This window comes from Propithecus coquereli, unplaced genomic scaffold, assembly GCF_000956105.1.
Source record: "Propithecus coquereli isolate 6110/MARCELLA unplaced genomic scaffold, Pcoq_1.0 Scaffold12, whole genome shotgun sequence".
Classification (NCBI taxonomy): Eukaryota; Metazoa; Chordata; class Mammalia; order Primates; family Indriidae; genus Propithecus; species Propithecus coquereli.
Window position 1 is genome coordinate 10183684 of NW_012136080.1, and position 14510 is coordinate 10198193.

Consider the following 14510-nt stretch of genomic DNA (forward strand, 5'->3'; position numbering starts at 1 on the left):
CTAATGATGACTCTGCAGAGGTCCCTCCCCAAGGTCCTCACTGTCTCTTTCATTTCACCCTTTTCATTTTCTTCTAATGGTTATCATGCTCTGCGTTTACTTACTTATTCATTTTGTTTACTGCTTGTTTATCGTCTGACCTGTGTGTGCTCCTCCACACTTACACTAGGACAGACACTCATGAAAGCGGGGGGCCTAGGCCTTTTTTGTCACCCATCTCCCTAACACCTGTACAATTTCTGGCAAAAAGTAGGCACTCCACTACATATAGATATGTACTGAAAAAACAAATGAGTGAATGAATGGGATAAGAGCTGAGTGCGTGACCATGGCAGCCCCACCTGGAGACAGGCATTTGTCTTCGACAACGCTGGCTCCGTCCTTGTCACCTGCCTCTCCTTCTCTCTGACTTGGACTCTCTCCGCAGCTGTCTTGCTGACAGTGTGCTGCTTGAGGAGGAAGAAGAAGACAGCCAACCCAGAAAACAACCTGAGCTACTGGAACAACGCCATCACTATGGACTACTTCAACAGGCACGCCGTGGAGCTACCCAGGGAGATCCAGTCCCTCGAGACCTCTGAGGTAATGAGCCCCACAGCTTCCAGGGGTCCCCCTGGAAGTGCTGGCCCCACTGCAAGGAAAGACGCAGGCCCCAAAGAGAGCCACGGGGCATCTGCTCATTGCTGAGCACCCCTGTCCTCCACGCGTGGCCTGTGGACCAGCAGTATCAGTAACACCCAAGAGGTTGTGGGCCCCGCCCCAGCCCTACTGAACCAGGATCTGCATTTTAGCAAGAATCCCCAGGTGCTCTCTGCACATTACAGTTTGGGAAACACTGTTCCGGGGACTTTTGGTTCCTGGGAACAAGTCAATCAACAAATACTCAGTGAGGACCTGTTTTGTGGCAAGCACTCTCGGGGGACTATGAAGATGAGAGCTTACTCCCACTGGCTCAGGTTCTGAGATGTGCTGGGGGAACAAAACCCAGCATCACTCAAAAACAGAACAAATCAGCGGAAACACAAGACGAGGTATAGACAAAGAGTTATGGACACCCAGGGGAAGAAAGCCTTCCCCAGGGACATGCTAGGGAGGATAAATGGATTTCAACAGGCGTCCCAACAAGGAAATAGCCTGAGTAAATGAGGATGAGTGCTGGGTATAGCCCATGAAGGAGAGAAGGACACACTGAGTCAGGAGCGTTTGCCCCAGACACCGGGCTTGCCAGTGAGAGCACTGAGCTCGGAACCCGGGACTCTGACCGCAGGGTCCACGCTCTGCCCATTCTCATGTGGGAGTGGGGCAGGGCCGGGGTGCAGCAGGATGAAGGCCAGGTTAGGCACAGCCTCGAGTGGGGCATTACGGAGTTTGGACTTCAGTTTTGAGCAGCAGAGGGTCAGCGAAAGCTTTGGTGGTTGGGTGGCCCAGTTTTAGGAGTGTTGATGGCCTGGCGAAGGCACTCCATATGTGATCAGCGAGCGGATAGGGAGGGAAAGAAGGGTGGTTTGATAGATAGATGAATGGATGGAATGACAGACAGAAAACCAGACTAGAAATAGGTAGGTCAACTAGGACGCACTTGAGGTGGCCCAGGAGAAAGCTGGCAGGTGTCTGAGTGCAGGCAGCGAGACCGAGAAGAGGCCTCGTGGAGGCGCAACCCCCAGCTTCTCCTGCAGACCCCTTCCCACAGCAGCCAGCGAGCTTTCCACAGCACTCTCGTGCTCAGACCCTTCGGTAGCTTCCTGTCGCTCTAAGTTCGAAGACTTTCACAGGACCTAGAGGCGGGCCTAGACCCCGCGCAGCTTTGCAGCCTCATATCATGCCCCTCTCCCTCCTTTGCTGCAGCCACACTGGGTTCTTTCTGTCCCTTCACGGCACCAGGTTACGCCTCACCGCTCCCGGTGCGTGAGCCGTTCCTCTCCTGCGGTGTCTCTGTCCCTGCCCACCAGCCTCGTCACCGTTCGCCTCAGTGACTCCTGCCCACCATTCAGCGGCCAGTCTAAGTGTCACTTCCTGCCAGGCTGGGCTCAGCTGTCCTGTCACATGGTCTCAGCCCCCTGTGCGTGCTCGTCAGGGCACTTACGAGAGCTGCAATTATGTGGCTGCTGGTCTGATGTGACTTTAGCAGCTCTCTCCCCGACTAGAGTAACCAGTTGCTTCCGCATTGCTGAGCCAGTGGTGAGTCCCGAGCACTTGTCTCAGTCCTTGTGTCGGAAGCGCTGGCACAGCCCATCCTTTCCCCGCCAAGTTGTTTTTCACTCCTCATGGCAGCAGAGACCCCATTCCCTCTGCTTCCCCCCACCTCCCGCAGCTCCTTCTGCAGCTCTGTTACTGTTCCTTCTCCCTCTCCCAGCCTCTCTTCCCCGGAGTGCCCAGTCTCAGTCCTGCCACCACTTTTCGTCTCTTTCTGCCTAGTCCCGTGACTTGAATATCACCTCTGCACTGTTGACTCCAGGTCCTGTAGCCTCAACGGCCCCGCTAGCTCAAGGCCCTCGTACCCAGGGCTCCGGTTCCGGGATGCGCTGCATGTGTCTAATAGGCATCTCGAAGTCGGCACACCCGGGATTGAACTTCTCACTCCATAAATTAATATTGCTATATTAGAGGCATTGCACCCTAGGTCTCCCCTCCCCATCCCCAAACCCAGCACCTCACCTGGCGTTCGTCATGGGGAGGGCACTGCCAGAGCCTTTCCCTCTCACACACATCCCGTCTGCCGGCGCATCTCATCGGCTCTTCCTAAGGACGAGCCTGCACTGCGTCACACCCAGGCCGCCCTCATCCGTCGCATCGTGACTGCTGCGATGGCCTCTGGAGACAGGACTCCCCACTACCGTCTTGCCTCCTGCCGTCTGACCCCCACAGCAGCCAGACGATCTTTTCAAGGCAGGGCCCCAAAGAAGCTGTGGCTCAGCTCTCAAATGGCCCCTCTCCACACTTGAGTAAAATCCAGAGTCCCCTCCCTATGGTCTGCACGAGCTGGCCCCTGCCCACCTCCTGACCCCACCACACTTCCTGATGATCCCACACTCAAGCCACACCGGCCTCTTTGCCCTTCCTTCTGCACAGGAAGCTTACCCTCCCCCCCAGCCCCCGAGAGCTTTGCCCTTGCGCCTGTCTGGAATGCTTTTCTCCTGGACAGCCTGCTCCCTCACTTCCTTTGGGTCTCTATTCAAACGCCCCCTCCTCCAGGAAGCCTTCTCTGACTGCCCTATATTGATTAGACCCCACCTTTGTTCTCTGTCCACTTCCCTGCTTTGTTTGTCTTCAGAGCACTTCTCACCACCTGGCATTGCATCCTTGTCTCTCGGTTGAGTGGTTTGTGGTCTGGCTCTCCTGCGGGGACACAAGCCACCTGAGGACAGGAGCATTGTGCGTTGTGTTCGCTGCTCTATTCTCAGCACCTAGAACAGTACCTGGTACCTGGTAGGCACTCGGTAAATGTCTATAGAATGAACTATAAATTTCGTTCACCACAACGTACCCATCACCCAGCCCAGGGCCTAACACCGTCGATGCTCAACAAAATAATTTTACCCCAGGGCAACAGGGGGGCCAGTTTCAGGAGGCATCAACCGTCAGTGTGGCCAGGACACATTTGGCATGGCAACAAGTGCTCCTGAGAACTGTGTAGTGAGTGAAAAAATGTGTGACTCGGCAAAGGGGCTGGCCCAGCTGTGAGCGTGGGCCGTGAATCCCGAACTCAGGTTTCTCATACTCCCGTTACAGATCGGCAAATGAAAACCAAACCCAAAGGGCAGTGCTTGTGCATGTGCTGTAAGAAAGGCCTTGTTTGTACAATTCCAGTTAGTCGTTCCAGCACACAGCACCAGGGCCACCGTCCAGCACAAGCACGGGCTCTCGATGGAAGGGCCGCCCCAGCCAGCCGTGCTCCCAGGAGCAGGGGCCACCGTAGAACCGCAGCACCGAGCTCACTTTGGCTTTAGAGTGGGTTTTATTGCTCTTTCCCTCCCAGCAGTCAACTCCCTTCATTCTGCTTTGTTTGGAGTAATATTACAATTTGTTCTGACTCTCTGGGCTCACGGTATTTGAGGGAAAACAAACCCAGATCCAGGATGAAGACAGCTGGGCACTCGCGCACTGCCAACCCTGCACAAAATGGTCATTAGGTCCTGGGGCACGTTCCACCATATTCCAAGTCCTCAGGAAACACACTCAGGACACCTGCCCTTTAGCTGCCAACTTTGGAGACCGCCAAATGCTTTCACTAAGCAAGTGCCTCTGGGGCCCTGCCCCCCTTCTGTGCTAATGAAAATAGCAAACACAAATCTGGCTGTACGGGCAAAATTGTGGTGCCCAAATGGTGCTCGGAAACCTTCCATTCTTTCTTCTTTTCCCTCTTCCTTCTCCTCCTCCTCTTTTTTTTCTTCTTTTTTGCCTTGGTTATTTCCTAGATAACTTTCTTTTTTTTTATTTTTTATTCAGTGAAACATACCCACTTGGTTTACCTCAGTGAATACTTGCTTTGTGAAAACTGTAAAAAAACAATCCAACTCTCAACCTCCAAAATTCCCCTCCACTGCTCACCCACAAGCATGGTGGAGAAAAGGGTTTCTGTCTCCTGTGCGAGGTGCTGCTCTAGTTTCCTTAGTCAGACGCTGGCCCTGTGTCCACGACTCTGATGGGTACTCAGCTACTTCCAGACAGTAAAGGACATGCTTGTCTTCGGAAAATAATGGAATTTCTTCCTTTATTACCTTATAATTCACAGAGTAATGAGTATTCCTCAAAAAGTATCTATAGTGTATGTTCTGTTTAAAAATAAACTTCAAAGAGTTAATTGTGGCTCCTTAAAGTGAAGACAAATCCAAGCAAATGTGGCATGAGCCAGTATACCTAGACTTTGCCCTGTAATGGTCTGGAAGTTCTGAGAAGTTAGGTGTTTTAATTTGAACAAGCTATGACTTTTTTGTCGTTGTTCCTAAACTAGTAACAGGGCCTGAATCTGAGTACAGCCATTCAGTGGCCCACAAATGCCTACAGTCATTGATAGTTGAGACCAAAACCCTGCCAGAGCCATTCAGATAACCTTCTGGGCAGTGGACTGCCTATTTCTAGGCTTTTCAGTTCCTGGGGTTAAGTATACAGACTGAATTTTCCACTTACCACCTATTGTCCAATCACACAAATTTAGATCTGTTGAGCTCAGTACTTCTTGTGCTACAGGAAATGGGGCAATAATTTTGACCAGGCTGTAGGAGGATTCAAGAGGGAAAAGAATTTGCCCTTGAAGACTTTGACAGGTCTCTCAGATTCTGACAAGTGGGTGGCAGGAAAGGAAAGCTGTGGGCAAGCCCTGAGTATGTTCGGAAAGGAAAAGCGGAGAAGTTCCCCAGAGGTCTGTGAGAAAGAGGCAGGAAGTAGAGTCCGGGGTCCAAGTAGCCTGAGTTTTGCCCACCAGGGCAGTGAGCCACACACTGTGTGTGCTGTGCGTGGCAAGCCCCCTCTGACTTTGTCAAGGAAAGCAGTACCATCTCTGGAAACCTACGCAGGAAAGAAACCTTTTTTGGAAGCTGCTATAAAAATCTGAAAGAACAGCCGATAGGGCTCTGCACCTCAGCACTGGCAGTGGGGACAGTGGAAATGTGTGCCAAGCAATCAGTGCTGAAATAAATGCTCCCGTGTGCACATTTCTTAAAGAATAGCCACCTCCCCAGCTCACTCCATCTCCTCCCTCTCCCCCCCAGGACCAGCTCTCAGAGCCCCGCTCCCCAGCCAACGGCGACTACAGAGACACTGGGATGGTCCTCGTCAACCCCTTCTGTCAAGAAACACTGTTTGTGGGAAATGACCAAGTATCCGAGATCTAACTGCAGCAGCCTTCGCTTTGCCATTCCCTATTTTTCGTCTCTAAATTATAAATATACAAATATATATATTATAAATATAACCTTTGTGTAACCCTGACTTAATGAGAAACATTTTCAGCTTTTTTTTCCTAAAAATTGTCAACATCTTTTTTATAAGTGTGGTTTAAAAAAAAAAAAACTTTACAGAATGATCCGTGGCTTTATAAAATAAAGGTATTTCTAAGCAAAGCAGTTGCACTGATTGCTTTGATTGCTTCTCTTAATAAGTGTTCTTAAACACTTGGAGATCCCGGGAGCCCCAGACAGGTGAGGTAAGAGACTGACCTCCTGTAGAAGCTGAACGTTAGAATGGTCAAGCGCACAGTCCTCTGAGCGATTCTTAAAGCTCTAGCTCCTCCTGATTCAGTGTGACCCGTTCCCTCCCTTCCCGTATGCACACCTGTGAAGGCAGCTGGGCCACCCAGGGGGAAGACAGCAGACTCTTGTGCAGAGCAGGAAGAGGGGACGTGTCATCACCCAGAGGATGAGTGCCCTGGAACCTCACAATGGCACCATCAGATGTCAAGTTTAATTCCATCCCAACTGTGGACGGTGGGCAGGAGCATGCAGCCCTCGGGAAGCCACAGAGAACATCCGGGCATCCTGAGGCCACGTCCCCTACCATCACACACAGGGCGCTTCCACCGTGCTAACAACGGGACTGCCTTCTCTGGCAGAAAAGTGCTCCCTTCAAGCCCATTCCTGCGTCCCCTCCAACACCCACATCTGCATGAAACACCCAGGCCTTTCTCTCAGGGAGGGTTTAGCTGCAGATCCCAGCCCTGAGGCTTTAGAGTGCTTGCCCTTCTTCAAGGATCAAATGTTTATTGGGGTTTAGCTTTGTTTTCTCAAAATGCCATAGTATTGTGCCCCTGAGGAACATATTTTTCTAAGAAGCCTTGAGGTGTGGAGCTGTAATTTCTGAAAACTTCCTCCTGCAATCATAAAAACAAAAAACAAGATTGCCCAAGCAATAGCGTGGGAGAAGACATCATTGTACCCCTACTCAGCGTTGCAGACCTGCTTGCAGCACCGGCTGATGGACCTGCCACCGGCTCTCATCGTCCCTTGCCTCCCCCCAGTGCTCCCCCGGCCCACGCTGTGTCCAGCACAGCCAACAGGGGTCAGACCCTCAGAGACACCAGAGGGGCTTCCAGAGACTGCTGCTTCTCTATTTTTTTCCTAATAGACAGGAAGAGATGATAACTGCTTTGATGCTTCCTTTCTCTAAAAGAAAATAGTTTGATAGTATATTTTGAATATAGATGTTCTTATAGTCAGATTGGAAATTGAACTTGAATGTTGATTCATATGTTTGTGTTGTTGCTGTGGTCTTTTTATCATGACTTTTTCCTTCCTGCATTTTCCTTTTAAAAAAAAAAAAATGGCCTTCAAAAATGTGTGTTCTCAATGTTGTATGAACCTATTTAACATGAGTTTGGTTGTTGTCTCTCTTCAAAGACTCTTCAACCCACAAAGAAGCAGGTTAAATGTTTCTCTGAGATTCGTTTTCTAACATGTTTCTGTCTGATCTTTTAAACCTTATCATAATATTTCTGTTAGCTATTGTATTTAATATATCAATGTGTGTGAGTATATATAGAGAGAAATCTGTTTGTAAAGTAAAATTTATATATAATATATGTAATCAAAGATGCATATGTTATATATACATATGTGGATGTACGACTTATTTTTCCTTATCCACAGAATTCAGCTACCATGTATATATAAATAAACTTATTTTATTAGCCAGAGGATTAAGTTGCTAATACATTTTGCATTCTTTTCACTCTAACGTTTAAGTCTTCCTTAAGCAGTAGCAACACCACTTCATGCTTATCTGTGTTTTTTAATCTGATTTAACAGTAAGTTGGATTTCGTGAGCATGATGAGCTAATAGAATTAGTGGTTTATCATTTGATAAAACAGATCCTTTTGAACATGTTTATGATTTCTCCAAAATAGAGTCATCTTTCATCAGGTCTTTGGAGACATTGATGTCAATTAAAGTTCATCCCCTCCTCATTCTCCCTCTCTCCAGGCTCAGTGGATTTAAAGTAAATATCTTTGATTTGGAGAAATCCAAAGGCCACTGAGTATTACCATTCTGTAGGGAATAAGAGTGCCTTAAACATGCCACCTTTGCAAACAACTCCACCAGTAGCTTGAACCTGTCATTCAGCCTTGGATGATACCTCCTAGAATTCACAAGAATATAGATCCTTGGGACCCAGTCAGTAACACCTGCATTAGGAGGATGTTGTTATAATACAGTCTCACGTGCCCCCAGGCCCGTTTCTGTGCACCAGAGGTGCTGTTCCCAGCAAGAATGCTACATCTAAATAAACAAACAAGGGTAGTACCAGCCTTATTTGACCTCACTGGTTCCTTAATCTGTTAATCCAATAACTAACATTGATGTTTACAAAGTACTTTCTGTGTCATCTCAAATAGACAAGGTAGAAGAAAAAAAAGGAAGGGTTGTGGTGTCCTAATCAGTAGGAAGGAAGAGCACACAGAGTATTTTAGCAGGCACCCAGGTGTTTTAACTTTACCTGTGTGACCTCGGGTGGGTACCCTTCTCTCTGGATGGTGGGCAACAGGGAGGGTCCTAAAGTCACTGGACAGGAGTCAGAAAAGGGCTTCTCATGCCACCTCTGCTACTTTCTGGACATGGGACCATGGGCAAGTCATGGCAGCTCTCAGGGTCCTCATCACATAATGGGATAATAGCCAATTACAGGGCATGTGATACTTTGGGGGCTGTGAAATGCACGTCAGCCCTATACCTGCCTACCTCCCAAGGTCGACTTGAGAATTCAATGAGATGAAGTTAGGGAATCATGCACAGCACTAGCGGGTTTGGTACTCACTTCTTCCCTCACTCAAGGCGTATTCCCGCGTTACTGGATAAATATCCGGCTCTGGGTTTTAGCTACCTGGTTTCTCCAGAGTAAAACTTAAGCACAGTGGTGTTTAGGTCCATGTTGTCATCCCCGGGGCCAGTGGAACCTTTCTGATCCTGGAAAAGATATCGAGGTTTGGCCCTTGATGGCAAGGCTTAGTGGATGATGACAGCAGGAATTGAAACCCAGACGCTGTCATCAAATCCTAACTTGGAGCACCCTTGAAGAGCTTACCGGAAAACACTCTCTTTGTTATTTTTATTTAGTGGTTTCCTGACGAATGGGAAGCAGAGGTGTAGGGAATGACTAAATAGGTACCCGCCGTGTGTGGGACTTGAATTTGCCCAAGATCCCTTCCCTAGCGCATCAGAGAGTTAGAGCCCAGGCCAGTGTGTGCAAAGTGAGGTCCGGGGGGTGAAGTGACATGGCCAACGTCTAGCAGCTGATGACTAGCAGAGTGTCAGAGAGCAGAGAAGGGAAGGGAAGGGAGACCAAAGCTAGGGAGGGACCTGAAGCTTCTGCCAGGACTGAGGGAGGGTGAAGGAAGCAACAGGCAGGTTTGTTTCTCTTGGGTCCATGGGGCTGCCTCCTGTCAGGGCTGGTTCACATCCATGTCATCCTCTATTGCCTGCGTTGACATACGCTCACCTTCACGCATTCAGACACACCAGCACACGCAGGGATATAGAAAGCACTGTTATTGGCCTTGAAACACCGAGATCGATTCCTTGTTTGTAATCTGAAGTCTGGAGCAAATGATCACTACACTTGTGAACTGAGGTCCCTGAGCCTCAGTTTACTCATCTGTGAAATGGGGCTGCTTGATGCCTACCTTGCCCACTCTTAGGCAGTGAAATACACAAGCCTGCACTGATCCGGCCTCCCCCACCACCAACAGAAAAATCTGGGAGGTTGGGCACATGACCCTGCTTCAAAGAATGCATGAGTGCCTCTCTGCACACAGCCCTGGGCAGGGCCTGTTTCTCTTTCATCCCAGTGAATGATGGAAACTCATGGAAGACAGCAGACAAAGCAGCCCCAGGGATAGGGGAGCTTCCAGAGAGGCCCGTGACTAGGCCACGGGGACGCTGGGGCTGTAAACCAAAAGCCACAGGAATCTGTAAGCCCACTGGGCACCACAGAGGCAGAGGGGTGATGAGCGAGAGGCGAGTGGCCGTGGACTTGCCCATCGGCACCAGCTCCAGCATGCCCCTCCAGAGGCGCAGGCCGTCCCTCAGGGGGCCACGGTCGTCATCCTCCCTGGATAGCCCCCCAGCCTCCAGGACCAATGCCATGAGTGGCCTCGTCCGAGCACCTGGGGTCTATGTAGGGACGGCGCCCAGTGGGTCCATAGGTGGCCTGGGTGCCCGTGTGACCCGCCGGGCCCTGGGCATCAGCAGTGTCTTCCTGCAGGGCCTGCGGAGCTCAGGCCTGGCCACCATGCCCACTCCAGCTTTGGAGAGGGACCACACTACCATTGAGGACCTTGGGGGCTGCCTGGTGGAATACATGGCCAAAGTGCATGCCCTCGAGCAAGTCAGTCAGGAGCTGGAAACGCAGCTGCGGATGCACCTGGAGAGCAAGGCCACACGCTCCGGAGGCTGGGGCGCCCTCCGGGCCTCCTGGGCCAGCAGCTGCCAGCAGGTGAGTGCCCACGCCATGCCCAGGGGCTTTGCAGGGGTGCTGGGAGGGGATGCTGAAGGCAGGGGGTAGGGTAGTGAGTGGTCTGAGGCCAGAGAAACAAACCAAAACCCCCTTCGCTTTCATACTAAAAATGCTGATGATGACAACACTACCTTTTATTGCGGTTTACTAGGGGCCCACGCCAGCCCCCGTACATGGGCTCTCTCCGTAACATTCGAAGCAACGCTAAGTGGTGGATCATTCATTGGTTGCATTTTTCAGATGAGAAAACTGAGGCATGTTATTTGCCCAAGATCTCAAAGCTAGTAGGGGCGTGATGGAGGTGAGATTTGAACCTGAATTTTTCTGGCTCCGAAGGTGTACTCGTCCCGTAACCCTGGGCTACCTCTGTAACATTTACTGTTGAGAAAGGGGTTTTACGGCCATCATCCAATCGAATGTCATCAAACAAATGTGGTAGTAAAAACATGAATAAATGGAAGTATGTTCCTGTACCCATCTGTAACAGCGCTATTCAACAGAAATATGAGCCACACAGGTAACTGACAAGTTGCTATTAGCTGCAGTAAGTAAAAAGAAACAGGTGAAGTTAATGTTAATATCATAGCTTATTAACTCTACATATCCAAACTGTTATTTCAACATGTAATCAATATAGAAAAATTAGTGAGATAATTTACATTCAAATAGAACTTTCCCGCAGTGATAGAAATGTCTTATATCTGTATTGTCCAATCTGGCAGCCACTAGCCACATATGGCTCTTGAGCTCAAAATGTGGCTAATGAGACCAAGGAATTGAGTTTTTTATTTTATTTAATTTTCATGAATTTAAATTTAAGTAGCCACAGGTAGCTAGTGGTTATCTTATTGGCCAGGGAAGGATGCAGAGGTTTCATCTTTCTCTCCTGCTTGGTTGGCCTTGCTTTTCCTGCCTTCCACGGTGATATCTGCAGAGCTCCGAGCTCATCCATCATGTCTGGCCTGCAGCCTGTGGTTCTAATGCTAGGACTCCAGCCAGCATTGCACATCTCAGCTGTTCTCTCTGTGGATGGCTGGCTTCTCTCCTTCCCTTTCTCACAGTTGCTGGCCTTGGGATCCCTGTGAGCTAAATCAGTGTCTAACACAGCCAGAACTGCCCACTCACACCCTTTCCCCCTGGGGTCCAGCATGCAGCTCCCGAGAGGAGGTCACAAACCTTTATTTGCATGGAGCTGGGTGATGCTGAGCAGATTCACACAGGGACTGCCCATCTGCCCCTCCTGCCTCCCATTTCATCCCACGATGCTCCTCCATCACTGTTGTCAGTGCCCGGCTGGCAGCACAGGATGCATGATGTACAACACTGTCCTTCCCCCTGGTGCTGCTGTTCGCTTGCATTCGTCTGGGTTGTGAGGGAGAGCCATCTTAGAACAGCCAGGGACCTTAAAGCCTGTCAAATCTAAGAGGCAGCCCTTCCTCCAGGATTCTCCACAACTGTCCTGATTCCAAATATTTGCACCATATCAGCCACCAGAATGTCCCTAGATATCAGCATCTGCTGGAAATTGCTTGTAGTCACAGATGCCACACAGACTTGTCAGGGGAAATCAGGCATCCCAATTTCTAGGTAAAAAAAATATGGCCACAAAATTTAGTCCATACTCAATAGATACTGACTTGCTCTGGCTCCATCTAGCTGCAACTTACTCAACTTCTCTGGGCCTCAGTTTCCTCATCTATAAAATGGGTATAATAAATGCCTGGCTATTCCAGTAAATCCATAGATAAATAAAATACATGGTTCCTGTCTACAGGTAGACTACAGACTAAAAAGCTATAAAATACTGCAAGAGCAGTACAGGCACAACACCAAGATATTCGACCTCTGTAACTGGTGGTAAGAATCACAAAGGGGGTCACTTTCCTCTCAAGTGACTATAAATGAGGTCCTAGGTATGAATAGAGCTCTCCTTTAATTCTTTTTCTTTTGAACATGGATTTGAAGACACAATTAGACCAATCTATAAAATGGAGTTCTTATTTCTGTATTGCACAGTCTACCCTTCCAGCCGTAAGCTCTATTCCATCAAAAAAGAACAAAGGGAAACTCTACGTATTTGAGAAATACACATGAATTTTCCAGGCAGGCCCACAGAGCTGCAGGAGGGGCCCACCCCCTTCAAGGCTAGAGGAACCAACACACACACAATCCAGCCATTTCACCACGAGCTGCCACCTCCTCGCTCGGGGATCAGAGGCAGCCATGCAGACACCCAAGGCTCCCTTGCTCTGCCCTCACTCACACGTCTTGGCCTGGGGCTTCATGTTCTTGGCTCCAGTTTCTTCACAGCACTCCCCTAACCTCGCCCCTTCTCCAGCCAGCAGGGCTCCTCCTCGCCCTGCCAGCCCAGCTCCATGGCACCTCTGCTGTGAGCCCCAGACCCTCTGGGCCTCCCCAGGGCCCACGTGGCGCCTGAGGGCTCAAGTTGGTGATAACTGAGCCCCGATGGGCCAAAGGGTGGCTGGGCCCCCACAGAGAAACTCCATCTCCTCCTTAGCCGGGCCCCCAAACAGAGAATCCAAGAGCGCCCTCCATCGCCCAAGAGCAGGCTGGGGGATGTCCATTTCAGTGGCTCTTTCTCGGATCAAGCTGGAGCAAGCAGTGGGGAAGTTCAGAGCAAGTGACCATTTCTGTAAGTGTCTGAGAAAGAAATCTGCTCTCAGAGGGAAGAGTAAGGGGCTGGGAAGTAGAGAGACTCTGGCTCCCCCACCACAGACAGCTCCTGGGGCCATTCTGGGGAGTGGGGGCCCTTGTGCCCTGGAATCTCCCATAGCCTCTCCTGCCCGACCCATAGGAGACAAAGACAGGCTTTCAGAAAAACAAGGCAGAGAGGCAAAGGGGAGGGGGGCAAAAGTTGCTGTCACTGTGCAGAAAGCCACAACATGGAAAGCATCATGAAACTTGGGGGCCAGGGGCGTTCACACCACAACAGAACCGGAAAGCAGGTCTGGGCGGGGCGGGGGAGGGAATCCTCTCCATCCTTATGCCTGTATAAGTCAGGGAGTCTTGAAGGCAGCACCCTTAGGGCCAGGGTCGGCTTCATGGGTGCACCACCAGCACAGTCCCACAGGGGCCCCCACTGGGGTTTAATGCTCTGCAGTCGCCATTGAAATTCTTGTTTTATCTTTGAATTTGTGTTTTGTAAGTGAAGTTCAATAGGGGACAATGGAGCATGGGCCAGGGGCTCTCGCATGGACCTCTTGCATAGTCCCATCTCCCTCTGTCTCCTTGGGAGGGGTCCTTGGTGGCCCATTCCCCTGCCCCCAAGAGCCTCAGACCCCTCCTGACCTTCCCTCCTCACCCCACCTGGGTGGCAGCAACCAGGGAGAGAGGACAAGCCTCTTTCCAACCCCTGACCCAGGTACCTACAGGTGGCACTGAGGTTGCAATACTCTTGGGGGTCACCACCACTCTGCCCACCACCAGAACATGACACATCAGTCCAGCAGTTGAGGGGCTGCACACACGCCCTGAATCATGTAGCAAGGCCCTGGGTGCCTATAAGGCTCCACATAAGTATCCCCACCATGCCCAAGGGAGTGAAAGATTAAATAGTAAATAAAAATTGCTACAACAGGTTGAGAAAGAGATAACGGAAGAAAGGGGAAAGCTCCATATTTTAGTAACTTAAATTGTGCTTTGTTTCCTGCTTTTCGAACGAGGGGCCCGACATTTGCATTTTGCACTGGGACCCACGGATTATGTAGCTGGTGCTAGTTAGGGTTCAAGTATATGACGTTCCTTTTCAATTCAAACCTTTCTCCCCCTGCTTCTCAACTGTGTTAGAATCACTCCGCCCCTTCTCCTGCTAAGAAGTGAAAACAGACAGAAAAACCCGCAGGTGGCAGCTGCAGAGGCTGAGGAAGACCCGAGCACCTGCCCAATTCCTGGGCAGAAGGTGGCGGTTTCCTTCTCTGGCCTTGCTCTGTGCTCCTGACTTTTCTTGCCAAGTGAACGATGCTGATAATAAGTTCTGGGGCAACATCAGGCCCTTTCATCCTCAAATAGGCCAAACACAAGCTTGGCGTTAGGCAGTCCGTGCCTC

The 14510-nt window shown here is 50.1% G+C and overlaps 2 protein-coding genes across 3 annotated transcripts in view; both read left to right on the forward strand.

The window, feature by feature from the left end:
• Positions 1–7630, forward strand: part of TMEM108 (transmembrane protein 108) — a 325722-nt gene extending 318092 nt beyond the window's left edge. For both annotated transcript variants that reach the window (XM_012663638.1, XM_012663643.1), the window contains exons 5-6: positions 428–582; positions 5709–7630. In XM_012663638.1, coding sequence (XP_012519092.1) covers positions 428–582; positions 5709–5831 — 278 coding nt within the window. In that variant the 3' untranslated portion in view covers positions 5832–7630. The remainder of the gene's footprint in view (positions 1–427; positions 583–5708) is intronic.
• Positions 7631–9803: 2173 nt separating this feature from the next.
• The window catches only part of BFSP2 (beaded filament structural protein 2, phakinin), a 37062-nt gene continuing 32355 nt past the window's right edge, over positions 9804–14510 (forward strand). The window contains exon 1 of the mRNA XM_012663349.1: positions 9804–10423. Coding sequence (XP_012518803.1) covers positions 9935–10423 — 489 coding nt within the window. The 5' untranslated portion in view covers positions 9804–9934. The remainder of the gene's footprint in view (positions 10424–14510) is intronic.